The sequence below is a fragment of the Littorina saxatilis genome, linkage group LG1 (genome assembly GCF_037325665.1).
Source record: "Littorina saxatilis isolate snail1 linkage group LG1, US_GU_Lsax_2.0, whole genome shotgun sequence".
In the NCBI taxonomy this organism is placed as follows: Eukaryota; Metazoa; Mollusca; class Gastropoda; order Littorinimorpha; family Littorinidae; genus Littorina; species Littorina saxatilis.
The window spans coordinates 108071719-108085503 of record NC_090245.1 but is presented as its reverse complement, the minus strand read 5'-3'; the positions used below and the strand labels follow the sequence as shown (position 1 = coordinate 108085503).

Sequence of the window (13785 nt, the reverse complement as noted above, 5' to 3'; positions counted from 1 at the left end):
CATTTTCAAGGTCGTTGGTGGGAGGTTTTACTGAATTATGCATCTCCAAAAAGCTTGTTTGTTCTAAAATTTAAAGTCAGGAGAGGCCACCTAAACCCTCCCTAAAATGCTAAAATTCATTTTCGGCTGGGGGGCGCTGCCCCCCTAGACCCCCCAGCAAGGGCGCTGCCCCTGCACCCCGCCGGAGCCTTGGCGGCCCCTGGACCCCGGCCTTTCAAAATGTTCAGTCCTAGCAATATTTTCGGCTCCCACCCATGACTGATAGACCACCTGGTTTTAAGAGGACGTAAAAATCACAGTCTGAATCAAAGGAAGTTCAGTCATTTCACTTTTGTGTGCGTTGACCAGAATGGAAAGAGCGGTGTTTGGTCTTATCGTGCTACAGGGTAACCTCCCCTTTCAGACCTTCACAAATCTGACAAAATCAGGTCTTCAAAAGGAGGGAGTCTGAAAATCGAGGTCAAATTTAGAGAGATTATGAACAGTCTTACAAAACAGGGACTTAAAATGGAGGATTTTTTTTTTGGGGGGGGGGGACTTATGACTTTTGTTTCGTCACTACGAGAGAGAGAGAGAGAGAGAGAGAGAGAGAGAGAGAGAGAGAGAGAGAGAGAGAGAGAGAGAGAGAGAGAGAGAGAGAGAGATTCTCAGCCAGGAAAGAACAAAAGGGAAAGCAGAAGGAAGTATCACAGGTGTTGAATGCAGTACCAGTCAAGTGCAGTCTTTGGTGTGCACAGGTGGAACATTCTTATCATGGCACAGAGAATTCCTATCATAGCATGGAGAAGGCGTGTAGAGGTGCTTGCTTGGGTCAAGGGAAATGTAAAACCAAAGGTCAAGTGATAGGTAGCCAGTGCCCCGGCAGACTCGGTGACACTGCACGACTGACTGACCAATGATAATGTTGTTTTACTGATAATGTTGTTTTAATTACGCCCTCAGGGTAAAACCGTTAGGGGCATGTTCCCGGGTGTTACCCGACTTTAGATGAGATACACAGGTGTATGTGTGTTTAGGTGTATTCAGCCACCTGCACTTATGGCAGAATGAGCGAGGTCTTTTACGTGCCACTGTGATGACACGAGGTGGGACATGGATACCGTCTCTGAGTCTGCACATAAAGTTGACTTTTGGTCCTGGTGTCACGAACTGGAACCTCTGCTGAACAATCCTTCTCATTGCGGTCAATGTGCATGCGCCAATCTTGGACTTAAAAAAATGCGACCCTTTGACCGAACGAGCCATGGGTTAGGGTTAGGATTAGGGTTAGGGTAAGGGTTAGGTTGTTCACGACCTGATTAATTTCCCCATGTTAGCGCATGCGCATTGACCGCAATGAGAAGGATTGTTCAGGCAGAGTTTTCAGTTCGTGACACCGGCCTGGATTGGAAACCCTGATCCTAGGACCACAAGTCAAATGCTCTCCCACTTGAGCTACCATGAAGATCAAAGTTCTAACAGTAGTGTGATGCAGAAGAACAAAACAAACAAGAGGGTTGCAGTCAGGCAACTATATATATAAATATATAAATGCAGTGTGATGATTTTCTTTTTCCAGTGGCAGAACCAGTGGAGAGGTTGAGTTTGTTGTTGTAATGGAGATCAAAGTTCTAACAGTAGCGTGATGATTTTCTCTTTCCAGTGGCAGAGCCAGGCGCGGGGTTCGATTCCCGGGGGCTGGGGCTGAGGGCGCAGAAGAAGCTGCTGGGCAAGATGTCGAGCAAGAAGATCGCCAAGGCGTTCATCGACGAGACGACGGGGCGCGTGTTGGACAACGCGTACCGCATCCTGAAGGAACACAAGGGCAACAAGAAGGAGGCCGAGAAGGTGCTCAAGTACATCGTCAAGACCGTCGTCAAGGTAACCACTGCACTCACGGAAGGGCGTAATGGCCTAGTGGATAAGACATCTGCCTGCTAAGCGGAAGGTCTTGGGTTCGAATCCCAATGGGGGGGGGGGGGGGGGGGGTGAAAATGGTCATGGTTATAAAATAGTCGTGTCTGTGGTTTTGCATGATGGGCTAAGAATACAGAATCTTATAAACAAAGAAAGGTAAGTGCTCTAAATGCATACGACAACGGGCGCAGTGTCGTAGTGGATAAGACATCAGCCTCCTTGGTGGAAGTTCATGGATTCGAATTGCGACTGCGCAAGGTGGGTTAAGGGTGGAGATGTTTTGATCACCCAGGTCAACTTCTGTGCAGACCTGCTGCTGCTTTATCCCCCTTTGTGTGTACAGTGGTACCTCTCTTTACAGTGGCTCTCTTTACAGTGGCTCTCTTTACAGTGGTACCTCTCTTTACAGTGGTACCTCTCTTTACAGTGGTACCTCTCTTTACAGTGGTACCTCTCTTTACAGTGGTACCTCTCTTTACAGTGGTACCTCTCTTTACAGTGGTACCCCTCTTTACAGTGGCTCTCTTTACAGTGGTACCTCTCTTTACAGTGGTACCTCTCTTTACAGTGGTACCTCTCTTTACAGTGGTACCTCTCTTTACAGTGGTACCTCTCTTTACAGTGGTACCTCTCTTTACAGTGGTACCTCTCTTTACAGTGGTACCTCTCTTTACAGTGGTACCTCTCTTTACAGTGGTACCTCTCTTTATAGTGGTACCTCCCTTTACAGTGGTACCTCCCTTTACGACCCCTCTCTTTTACGGGTCCCTCAATAATACGACCGACTTTTCTCTGACGGATTTTTTCTTCTTCTTTGTCTTAGTATTTTTCACCTCCGTATTACGTCCCCCTCTCTGATACGACATACGACCGTCCATACGTGGACTTATAACGACTTTTCCCAAAATTATCATGGGTTTGGTTTACTCTAATTATATCTCCAGTCCAGTCAGTGCGTGATACGGACGCTCAAAAATTGTGGAAATCCTTTCCGTGTACAACATCACTTCGGCACGCGAACAGCTGAAGCCACGGGTTTTCGTTTCTATTTCAGGTCATTACTTTGTTATGACTAGATAAAGCTCATTTGCAAGATCTCTGCTTCATTTTGCACAGACCTGTGCAGTAACTCTTACCTGACAACACACAAAGTTACAGAAACGTCATGAAAGTAATCTGCACATCAAACCAAAACCGAAAGTTGTGGTGACGTCATGAAATTTTGCGATGTACGTCAGCGAAGCACGTGCAAGTGTTTTTGTCAAGCTAAAAATGGCCGACGCCAGAACATAGTTTCAAAATCTGGAACTTTTTTTTGCTTTCCCCGATCCGTGACGTGATGTACAACCGCGCGTTTGGTTGAATCAATAAATTCTCCTCATAATCCCGTCAGTGAAGTTTGAAGATGAGTAGTGGAGTGTCCTAAATTACTCAACTCTCTGGACAGTCCGAAGTGCAATGATGTCCCTTGAAGGAGCGAGCGCTTCATCGTGAAAACTGACGCTTTTCGCTACAATTTTACATCAGTTTCAACACACTGCCGCCGTTCTTTACGTTCGGTACCTTGCGTTTGGGACACTGTGTCTTTGTTTTTAACCAAAATCCTTGCTGGGTATCGTATGACTGATTTGTAACTGGTAATGTTATCGACATCGTCAACGATGTGCATGCTTTGGGACCGCATGCTTTTGTTCGACCTCAGTGTGTTTATTGCAAACCTTAACTCTTGAATAGTTACGGGGCAAGCAAACTTTGTGTGGGTAATTAATTGAATAGTTACGGGGCCAGCAAACTTTGTGTGGATAATTAACTGAATAGTTACGGGGCAAGCAAACTTTGTGTGGGTAATTAATTGAATAGTTACGGGGCCAGCAAACTTTGTGTGGGTAATTAATTGAATAGAAAACTGGTTACCATACTTTGTGGGTGGCATCAATCAAAACGCCCATGTCATTCAATCCGGATCAGAGACGGACCGGACATGAACATAAACCAACTCCTCCATATTACGACCCCTCCATATAACGACCGAATTTCGGTAACATTTTCAAAGTCGTTATATAGAGGTACCACTGTACATGCAAGCACAAGACCAAGTGTGCACGGAAAAGATCCTGTAATCCATGTCAGAGTGTGATGGTTTATAAAAGTATGAAAATACCAAGCATACATCCCCCGAAGAGGCCTATGGCTGCCTGAATGAGACCGTACTCTGGAGGGTCTTAAAGGGGGTTCCACTACAATGCCAATTGAAACTGAAATGTAAATGTGTGCCTGTATGTGACAGGTTGGTATCCTGCACAAGAACGACCAGTTCAACGCGGAAGAGCTGCGGCTAGCCATGCAGTTCAAGCAGAAGTTCAACTCCCTCGTCATGACCGTCATCAGCTTCTGGGAGGTGGACTTCACCTATGACCAGAAGTTCGTCACCACCAGCGTCAACGAGTGTCGGCAGCTGCTGCAGGACATCATCGCACGGCATCTCACCGACAAGACCAAGGGTCGCATCGACCTCGTCTTCAACACCTTCGCTGACCCCGAGTTTCTCAACGCTATGTTCGCCAAGCAGCCCGGCATTAAGCCCTACATGGACGCCATCGTTCAGGACTTGCACAAACTGATAGATGAAGGCGCACTCTGATCAGTGCCAGCTGGGGTGTGGTGTTGAAAACACTCTCCGTCAGGAGGCCATTTTATAAACAGCTGTGACATGGCGTGCACTTCTGCAGTTAGAGGACGTTGCCTACAGTCTGCAGTTACATGATGTTGCCTACAGTTGCAGGATGTTGGCTGCAGTCATAGGACATTGTCTGCAGTCAGAGGACGTTGCCTGCAGTCTGCAGTAAGCGAATGTTGCCTGCAATCAGAGGATGTTGCCTGCAGTCAGAGGATGTTGCCTGCAGTCAGAGGACGTTGCCTGCAGTCTGCAGTAAGCGAATGTTGTCTGCAGTCAGAGGATGTTGCCTGCAGTCTGCAGTAAGCGAATGTTGCCTGCAGTCAGAGGATGTTGCCTGCAGTCTGCAGTAAGCGAATGTTGCCTGCAGTCAGAGGATGTTGCCGGCAAGTCTGCAGTTAGAGAATGTTGCCTGCAGTGTTGTGTGCAGTCTGAGAGGTGCTGTAGATAGCAGACCTCATGAAGAAGCATTGAAGGCAAGCTGCAGACACGGCTGATTACCTCCCTTACGCTATGCAACAAGTGGCTGACTTTGTCGACACACTTCAGCTAAAAATGAAAAGTTGGGCACACATAAAACTTGACTCTCTCTAAAGAAAGAGATTGAGAGCGTTGTTAGGACAAAGTTTCACAAAGCCTCGGTGCAGATAACGCAGAACAAGAAGACACTGTACAGAAAGCTTTGTGGCAGATGTTGCCATTACCGATGTGTAGACATGATGGCACAAGCAAAACGTTAGCTGAAAGCTTTGTAAATTACAAGTAGCCATTGCTGGAGAGTAGAAATAATGGGGCAATGGTCTGAAGGCATTGCGGCAAACATTGGCATCGCCATCTTTTTTTTATTAAGAGAAGGCACATTATGGGCAAATGTTTTGCTGTGACGGTTTCATTACTTGGGAAATTTTTTTGTTTGTTTTTTGTTATACCTGTTGCATGCAGGCTGCTTCCACCCTTACGTTTTTGCATTTTTTGTATTATGGCAGGGAGCATTCTTATGGGAAAAGTGTGTAGGAAAAGAAAGCTGCCATTTTTATGGACATGTCAGAAATGCTCAACATGTGTTTTTGTGATAGTGAAGACGTTGATGCTTGTTCACACACAGCTGAAGTTACTGGACGGCAGAAGGTGATAGGATCCTGGCTTGACCAGGTGCCATGGTCATTCTTGACGCTGGACCGTCAAGTCACTGGACATTGTAGGTGGTCACTTTGTTGGTGCTGTGGGTGCGAGTTGGATGAATTGATTGTGTCGGTGGTCCAAACTGAAATAACTGGCAAAACATGAAGGCCAATAGAAGAATTCTTGAAATAACTCTTGTCGGTTTTGTACGGGAAAGAGTGAATACTCTTGCTTCTAGTGAGGCAAGCTTTCCACACATGCTCCGTGTCCACGTGTGTCAGACACACCCCTCGCTAGTGACTGGAATATAATGTACCGTGGGAAAGTTTGACTCACTAAAAGCAAGAGTATTCACTCTTTGACAACCCTACACTTATTTCTCAACACCTTCTGTTAACCACACGAAAATCTGTCTTGTGGGACCAGTCACCTTCTGTTAACCACACGGAAATCTGTCTTGTGGGACCAGTCACAATTTTTGATGAAACAAAGTTGCACTTTCTGATGGAACATGGTTGCACTTTCTGATGGAACATGGTTGCACTTTCTGATGGAACATGGCCCAAGCTCACAAGTTTTTGTTATGCAGAACAAGCCAAGCTCTTCCATGTGATCTTTATAAAAAAAACACACACCCTGTTTTCATAACGTTTTCACGTTTGATGTAAAACTTGTATCTGAACTGGCTGTGAGATATCCAGTTCATTTTGCAATCATTGGACAGAATGTAGGCTTAGCACTAAGTGCCTGGTGTATGTGGAACTGGGGACAAATTACAATGAAACCTGGGAATTTTATGCTGTGTAGCTGTTGATTCTAGGACTTTACAGAAAGGTTTCTTTTCAACGGTAGAGGATGTTAGATATATTATGTAGATGACTGAACAGTACAGAGGCAAACTTTTTGTAGCCACAGACCAATTTAGTCGCTAACCAATTCTTCTTTTTGTTCGCCTCCTTGGGAGAGTCCATGTGGAGAGGGGTTTCAGGTGCTTACCTATTTGCTTTGTGTTTGTTTCCAGAGAGGGCCAAGTATTAGATGTGGCCACCATCTTTTCTCTGGATTATGGAATGGTTTTTGCATATAGGTGTGGCTGCAGACTTTCTGTTGGGTGAAAGAGTTAGCTGTTTGTGATGAGTGTTCTATCTGGTGCTGTTGGGTGAAAGAGTTAGCTGTTTGTGATGAGTGTTCTATCTGGTGCTGTTGGGTGAAAGAGTTAGCTGTTTGTGATGAGTGTTCTATCTGGTGCTGTTTGTGATGAGTGTTCTATCTGGTGCTATTGCATGGTTGCTCATTGTGTTTCCAGAAAATGGAGTGCTGCAGAAGGGTCTAATTTGATGCAAGGCCAGTGCATTTCATGAGCGGGTTGTCCCTGGTAGACATTGTACCACAAAAAGCACAGGATGCATGTCCTGGTTGTTATTTTTTCAATCTTGTTTCATGTCACGTGACATTTTGTTTCACCCTTGAAACAATTTGACAAAATGTTTGTCCACTGAAAAGCTTTTTGACACAAACATTCGATCCGAATTGAAAAAAAAAATAGGACATAAAGTGCCTCTCATAACCGCTTGCTGTAAAACATTGTGGAGTTCCTCCGCCAAGGTGGTGCGACATGTGTGACTATCAGCTGACCACTGGATCAACGCCCAGCGGTGTTGCTTTGCTGTCAGCTATTTAACCAAGTTGTGAAATAAAGCATTTCTTTGATCACGGCATCGTAGAATGACGTACTTTAGTCGTACTGCAGTAAAAGTGAACTGTGCAATTGACACCAGTCTTGCCTAGTGCACAAGGTTGAGCGTGATCCTAGTTCTGCCGAGAACTGAACTCAGCCGTTTTCCTGGTATCTATGCAAACACCTCCAGGAATTGTATCGACTTTGTGTTGAATAACCCTGTTTGGTGTTGTCCCATCTTGTTTAACTGATAAGGGGGCTTAGCCACTAGCTAGAAACAGTACTAGAGAGGACTGTAGCGTGTAGATGTACATGTCTTGCAGTCAGTTTACATGTTAAAGTCTGTTAAAGTTACTGCGTCCGGAAAATTCGATTTGGAGCGCCATTTCCAAACTGAAGGCCACAAGAAAGCAATCATTTACATGGAACACTCTCGAACTACGATTTCTTATGGTTTTTTGGTCCCGTCTTATGGTGTGATGAGGCTTTTACTATGGTAAGTGTGTCATATAGGTTGACATGTATGTTTACACAGTCAGTTTTGTGTATGAACATGTTACCTTCATATTTTGCAAGGGTTCCACAGGAAGGTTGGCAAAATGCCATTGTGACGTCAGTTCAGTGTCATCAGCTGTGTAGCTGCTATAGGACCGGGAATGTTACAACACCTGTGTAGTGTGACACTACACACTTTTATGCAATTTTGTACAGTTAGTGTACTGGAAACTTGCATTCTCCCAGTAAGGTAATACATTGTACTACGTTGCAAGCCCCTGGAGCAAATTTTTGATTAGTGCTTTTGTGAAAAAGAAACAATTGACAAGTGGCTCTATCCCATCTCCCCCCTTTCCCCGTCGCGATATAACCTTCGTGGTTGAAAACGACGTTAAACACCAAATAAAGAAAGTCCAAAACTTTACTCTAGACCCTAGTCCAAAACTCTACTCTAGAACCTAGTCTAAAACTTTACTCTAGACCCTAGTCCAAAACTCTACTCTAGAACCTAGTCTAAAACTTTACTCTAGACCCTAGTCCAAAACTCTACTCTAGAACCTAGTCTAAAACTTTACACTAGACCCTAGTCTAAAACTCTACTCTAGAACCTAGTCTAAAACTTGACTCTAGAACCTAGTCCAAAACTTGACTCTTTAACGTCCCTTTAACCAGTGGCTATGAGACGCCCGCAAGGCTACACAGTTGAACTGTGAAATGTAAGTGATGGTGGGAAGCCAGCCTTGACCGCTTCACTAGCTTCACTAGCTTGACCGCTTCACTAGCTTTTCAAATTGGAACACCCCTTTTAAGACCTAAAAACAAAAAGTCAGAAAATCTGGTTTCAGAAAAGAGGGAGTCTTAAAATGGGGGTAAATGTACACAGGTTATGTACAGGAAGTCTGAGAAAACATGGTCTTAAAAGGGAGGAAGTCTTAAATTGGGGGGGGGGGGGGGGTCCTTAAAAGAGGGGTTCCACTGTAGGTTGCTTCCCTTGCATCACTGTAGCTTGCTTCCGTTGCATCATTGTAATAATGATAATGATGCACGTCATCACAATTTGCACGTCATCACAATTTGCACCAGGGATATGTGGAGAACGCATATAACTGTTAAATAAATCATGATTTTGTTTTAAATCATGCAACTTTGAAATTACAGACCTACTGTTACACATTTTCCTCCCATGTTGTCTTGCGAAATGATGTTTATTTTGTGTTTAGCTGTGAAACATTTTGACACAATAAAATAAATTTGAACAAATCCAGCTAGCTTACTGTTAATGTTAAGTGATTTGATTATTTTTCTTGGTTTTCTCGTACTTCTGCCTTCTTATGATAAGTTGCCTGTGGGTGATACAGGATAAACGCTCAATGGTGTTTGTAACTTGAAATAATGGTGGCCTTTCTTTTAAAATGTTTGCCAATGAATACTTGTGTTGAAGTTGCTGGTTGTGTTTGTAAGCTGTATTACTCTCACACTCACAGATTATTTATTTTTCATTTTGTGTTTTGCTAAATCATCTGGTTATGTCATGTTTATTGAAAACCATGGTCACACAATAAAATACATTTCAACAAGTCTGGATAGCAGTATCATGTGCTTTTGTGTGTGACAACGTGGGACCGAAGTATAAATTATGTATTTATTTATTATATCTTTATTCATTTATTGATTAATTTATTCATTATTATTATTATTATGATGTCCTCGCCTTGTAACCCATCAGGCATATCCCCACTGATCCGTGGAGGCTATCACACAGGATGTTTTCACTTGTAACCCATCGTGCATATCCCCACTGATCCGTGGAGGCTATCACACAGGATGTTTTCACTTGTAACCCATCGTGCATATCCCCACTGATCCGTGGAGGCTATCACACAGGATGTTTTCACTTGTAACCCATCGTGCATATCCCCACTGATCCGTGGAGGCTATCACACAGGATGTTTTCACTTGGACCCATCGTGCATATCCCCACTGATCCGTGGAGGCTATCACACAGGATGTTTTCACTTGTAACCCATCGTGCATATCCCCACTGATCCGTGGAGGCTATCACACAGGATGTTTTCACTTGGACCCATGGTCGCAATAAGTCTGGCCGCTTTATGAGCAGAGTGGAAGTTTTGGGCTGAATTTATTGTGAGACGGCAAAGCTGTGTTGTTGATTTGTAACTACAACTCTAGACAGATCTATGGTAGCTTACAAGATCATTTGCATGTCATTTTCTAAAAGAAAGTATCTTTAATGGATTATGGGATAACTCCAGAATTAATGTCAAGTCAAGTCAATGTCAAGTCAATGGTTTATTGCAATTAATGCTGTGGGTGATAAAACATACCAAAAGGGAAATGCGAATGAAAGCAAATGTGTATTTCTGGAAACCGGTGTAATTAACAAAAATTGCATATACTTTTCCAAATACATGAGAAAAATATAACAAAAAGTGTTCTAAATACTTTCATGACAACTTATATACATAAAATACAACTTACCTTTCTTGTTTTTGATTCATGACACATTAAATAAAATTTGCTAAATTCATCAATGCTTGCTTCGAACGCCAAAAAAAATAAAACACAAAAAACCAATTCAACACATTTGGATTTATCCAACATGTTCTAGGTTCAAGTCTGTTTCTGCCTTCCAAAAAAATCTGCAGCAAAACAAATGAAAAGATCTTTGTCAAACAAATTATTTTGTTGTAAGAATTTTTCTCTTGTCTACCCCTGAAAGTCAATGGTGTACTGTTCTAAAATGCGTTAGCTGCTAGGTTTAATGTAAAAACGTGAACAATATTTTGTTAATCAAAAGGAGGTTCTCAAACAATCGTATAATGTTTAGCAGTCGAGGAGTGCTTCGAGGGCGAGGAAACATAAATCTCTTTGGTCTCTGTTGAGGTAAAAGGGACACCACTCAGCATTGAGTGAGCAAGAAGTCACAGGATGGGTGACGCCCCCTGTTTATCAGTGGGAATTAGGCTTACCCGGGCGTTTGTTTGCTTAACGCCCAGTCCACCACGAAGGGTGATATCAAGGCGATGCTGCTTTGACATTTAACGTTCGCCACACACAAGACAGAAGTCGCAGCACAGGCTTCATGTCTCACCCAGTCACATTATTCTGACACCGGACCAACCAGTCCTAGCACTAACCCAATAATGCCAGACACCAGGCGGAGCAGCCACTAGATTAACAATTTTAAAGTCTTAGGTATGACCCGGCCGGGGTTCGAACCCACGACCTCCCGCTCACTGGGCGGACGCCTTACCACTAGGCCACCGTGTTGCGGTGACCCGGGCGTTGATGATGCTTCATGTCCCCCAGGCAAGCAACCTACAGACTGGATTTGTTGATACGCTATCATATCATTAGGCCTACCAGAGAGTACAACTTTTTATAGCTTTGCACCCGAACCTGCTAAAATTAATAAATAAATGAATAAATAAAAAGTTTATGGAAATTACAAACTTGGCCAAAACATAATATCATTGTTTTTATTACCGACTAATATGAGGATCCTTCCAGAGCTGCGACACACTTTAACATTCTGTAGAAATACCTTTCAACCATGTCGGCGCGAGTGTTTTTGCCGATACCCTCAATGACCCTCGTTAACTCTCGGACAGCAGCATCAACGGTTTCCTCGGAGCTTTTTCTTTAAATGTAACAAGTCGCGTAAGGCGAAAATACAATATTTAGTCAAGTAGCTGTCGAACTCACAGAATGAAACTGAGCGCAATGCAACGCAGCAAGACCGTATACTCGTAGCATCGTCAGTCCACCGCGCACGGCAAAGGCAGTGAAATTGACAGGAAGAGCGGGGTAGTACTTGCGCTGAGAAGGATAGCACGCTTTTCTGTACCTCTCTTTGTTTTAACTTTCTGAGCGTGTTTTTAATCCAAACATATCATATCTATATGTTTTTGGAATCAGGAACCGACAAGGAATAAGATGAAAGTGTTTTTAAATTGATTTCAAAAATTTAATTTTGATAATAATTTTTATATATTTAATTTTCAGAGCTTGTTTTTAATCCGAATATAACATATTTATATGTTTTTGGAATCAGCAAATGATGGAGAATAAGATGAACGTAAATTGGGATCGTTTTAGAAAAAAATATTTTTTTTTACAATTTTCAGATTTTTAATGACCAAAGTCATTAATTAATTTTTAAGCCACCAAGCTGAAATGCAATACCGAAGTCCGGGCTTCGTCGAAGACTACTTGATCAAAATTTCAACCAATTTGGTTGAAAAATGAGAGCGTGACAGTGCCGCCTCAACTTTCACGAAAAGCCGGATATGACGTCATCAAAGACATTTATCGAAAAAAAGAAAAAAACGTCTGGGGATATCATACCCAGGAACTCTCATGAAAAATTTCATGAAGATCGGTCTAGTAGTTTGGTCTGAATCGCTCTACACGCACGCACACACGCACGCACGCACACACATACACCACGACCCTCGTTTCGATTCCCCCTCGATGTTAAAATATTTAGTCAAAACTTGACTAAATGTAAAAACAGCAAAACGTCGAAAGGGGGCAATTCAGCACGGAAATATAGTGAACGGAACATCAGACAGACATCCTAATCTGTTAGAAATTCGATTGATTTTGAAGCTGTGTAAAACGGGACATTGCAATGGTGTAGCATCAACCCTCAAGTACCCGTGTTTGGCCCCAAGCTTTAAACACCTCCACGAATTGACCTTTATAAAACCAGTCTTGCTTTTTCGGGTACATCAGTTTGGAATTCACTTCCATCATCCCTTAAGCACTTAAAGTCATTAAAAAGTTTTTAAAAATGTGTCAAAAAACACTTAATGTCTGAGTAGTTTAACGCGTTTTGATTTACCACACTTAGTATTACTCCAAAGATATGCTGTGCATTGTATGACTTACTTGACTTATTCCTGTAGACTCCCTGTGGAGCATAGGGCCGCTTGTTGGTTTGTTTTTGTTGCGGTTTCTGTAGCAAGTTGGTTTTTTGGCGGTGTGGAGTTGCTAACCCCACGCCCAACCCTCCTCCTTTATCCGGGCTTGGGACCGGCTGAAAGACCTTTAGGGTGGACCGGCTGAAAGACCTTTAGGGTGGACCGGCTGAAAGACCTTTAGGGTGGACCGGCTGAAAGACCTTTAGGGTGGACCGGCTGAAAGACCTTTAGGGTGGACCGGCTGAAAGACCTTTGGGGTGGACCGGCTGAAAGACCTTTAGGGTGGACCGGCTGAAAGACCTTTAGGGTGGACCGGCTGAAAGACCTTTGGGGTGGACCGGCTGAAAGACCTTTAGGGTGGACCGGCTGAAAGACCTTTGGGGTGGACCGGCTGAAAGACCTTTAGGGTGGACCGGCTGAAAGACCTTTAGGGTGGACCGGCTGAAAGACCTTTGGGGTGGACCGGCTGAAAGACCTTTAGGGTGGACCGGCTGAAAGACCTTTAGGGTGGACCGGCTGAAAGACCTTTGGGGTGGACCGGCTGAAAGACCTTTGGGGTGGACCGGCTGAAAGACCTTGAGGGTGCATCCAGGCGGAGTTGTGCATTGTATATTCTGAACATATTTTTGTTGTACTATTGCTACTTGTTCGATTGCTACCAGCTTGTACTTATAATTACTTGCATAGTATGCATTTGATTTTATGAATAACCACATATGTATGCTCTTCATGCCTCATCTTCATCATCATCATCATCATCATCGTCATCTTTATCATCACGTGCTGAAGTTTTCTGACTTTTTAACTTTTTAATTTTTAATTTTTCAATTTTATCATTGTGTGTCTGTGCGTCCCAAGGACAGATTGTAAGAAAAGGCGTAGCCTTAAATCTTAATCCTTGTTGAATAAAGTTCAATTCAATTCAATTCTCTCTGTCTCTTTCTTTCTGTCTGTCTGTCTGTCTGTCTGTCTGT

General features: G+C 43.4%; 1 protein-coding gene across 4 annotated transcripts in view; it reads left to right on the top strand.

The window, feature by feature from the left end:
* Window positions 1-13737, top strand: part of LOC138949464 (tumor necrosis factor alpha-induced protein 8-like) — an 84046-nt gene extending 70309 nt beyond the window's left edge. For all 4 annotated transcript variants that reach the window (XM_070321296.1, XM_070321311.1, XM_070321319.1 and 1 more), the window contains exons 4-5: window positions 1643-1860; window positions 4184-13737. In XM_070321296.1, the coding sequence (XP_070177397.1) occupies window positions 1643-1860; window positions 4184-4537 (572 nt within the window). In that variant the 3' untranslated portion in view covers window positions 4538-13737. The remainder of the gene's footprint in view (window positions 1-1642; window positions 1861-4183) is intronic.
* Window positions 13738-13785: the final 48 nt, after the last annotated feature.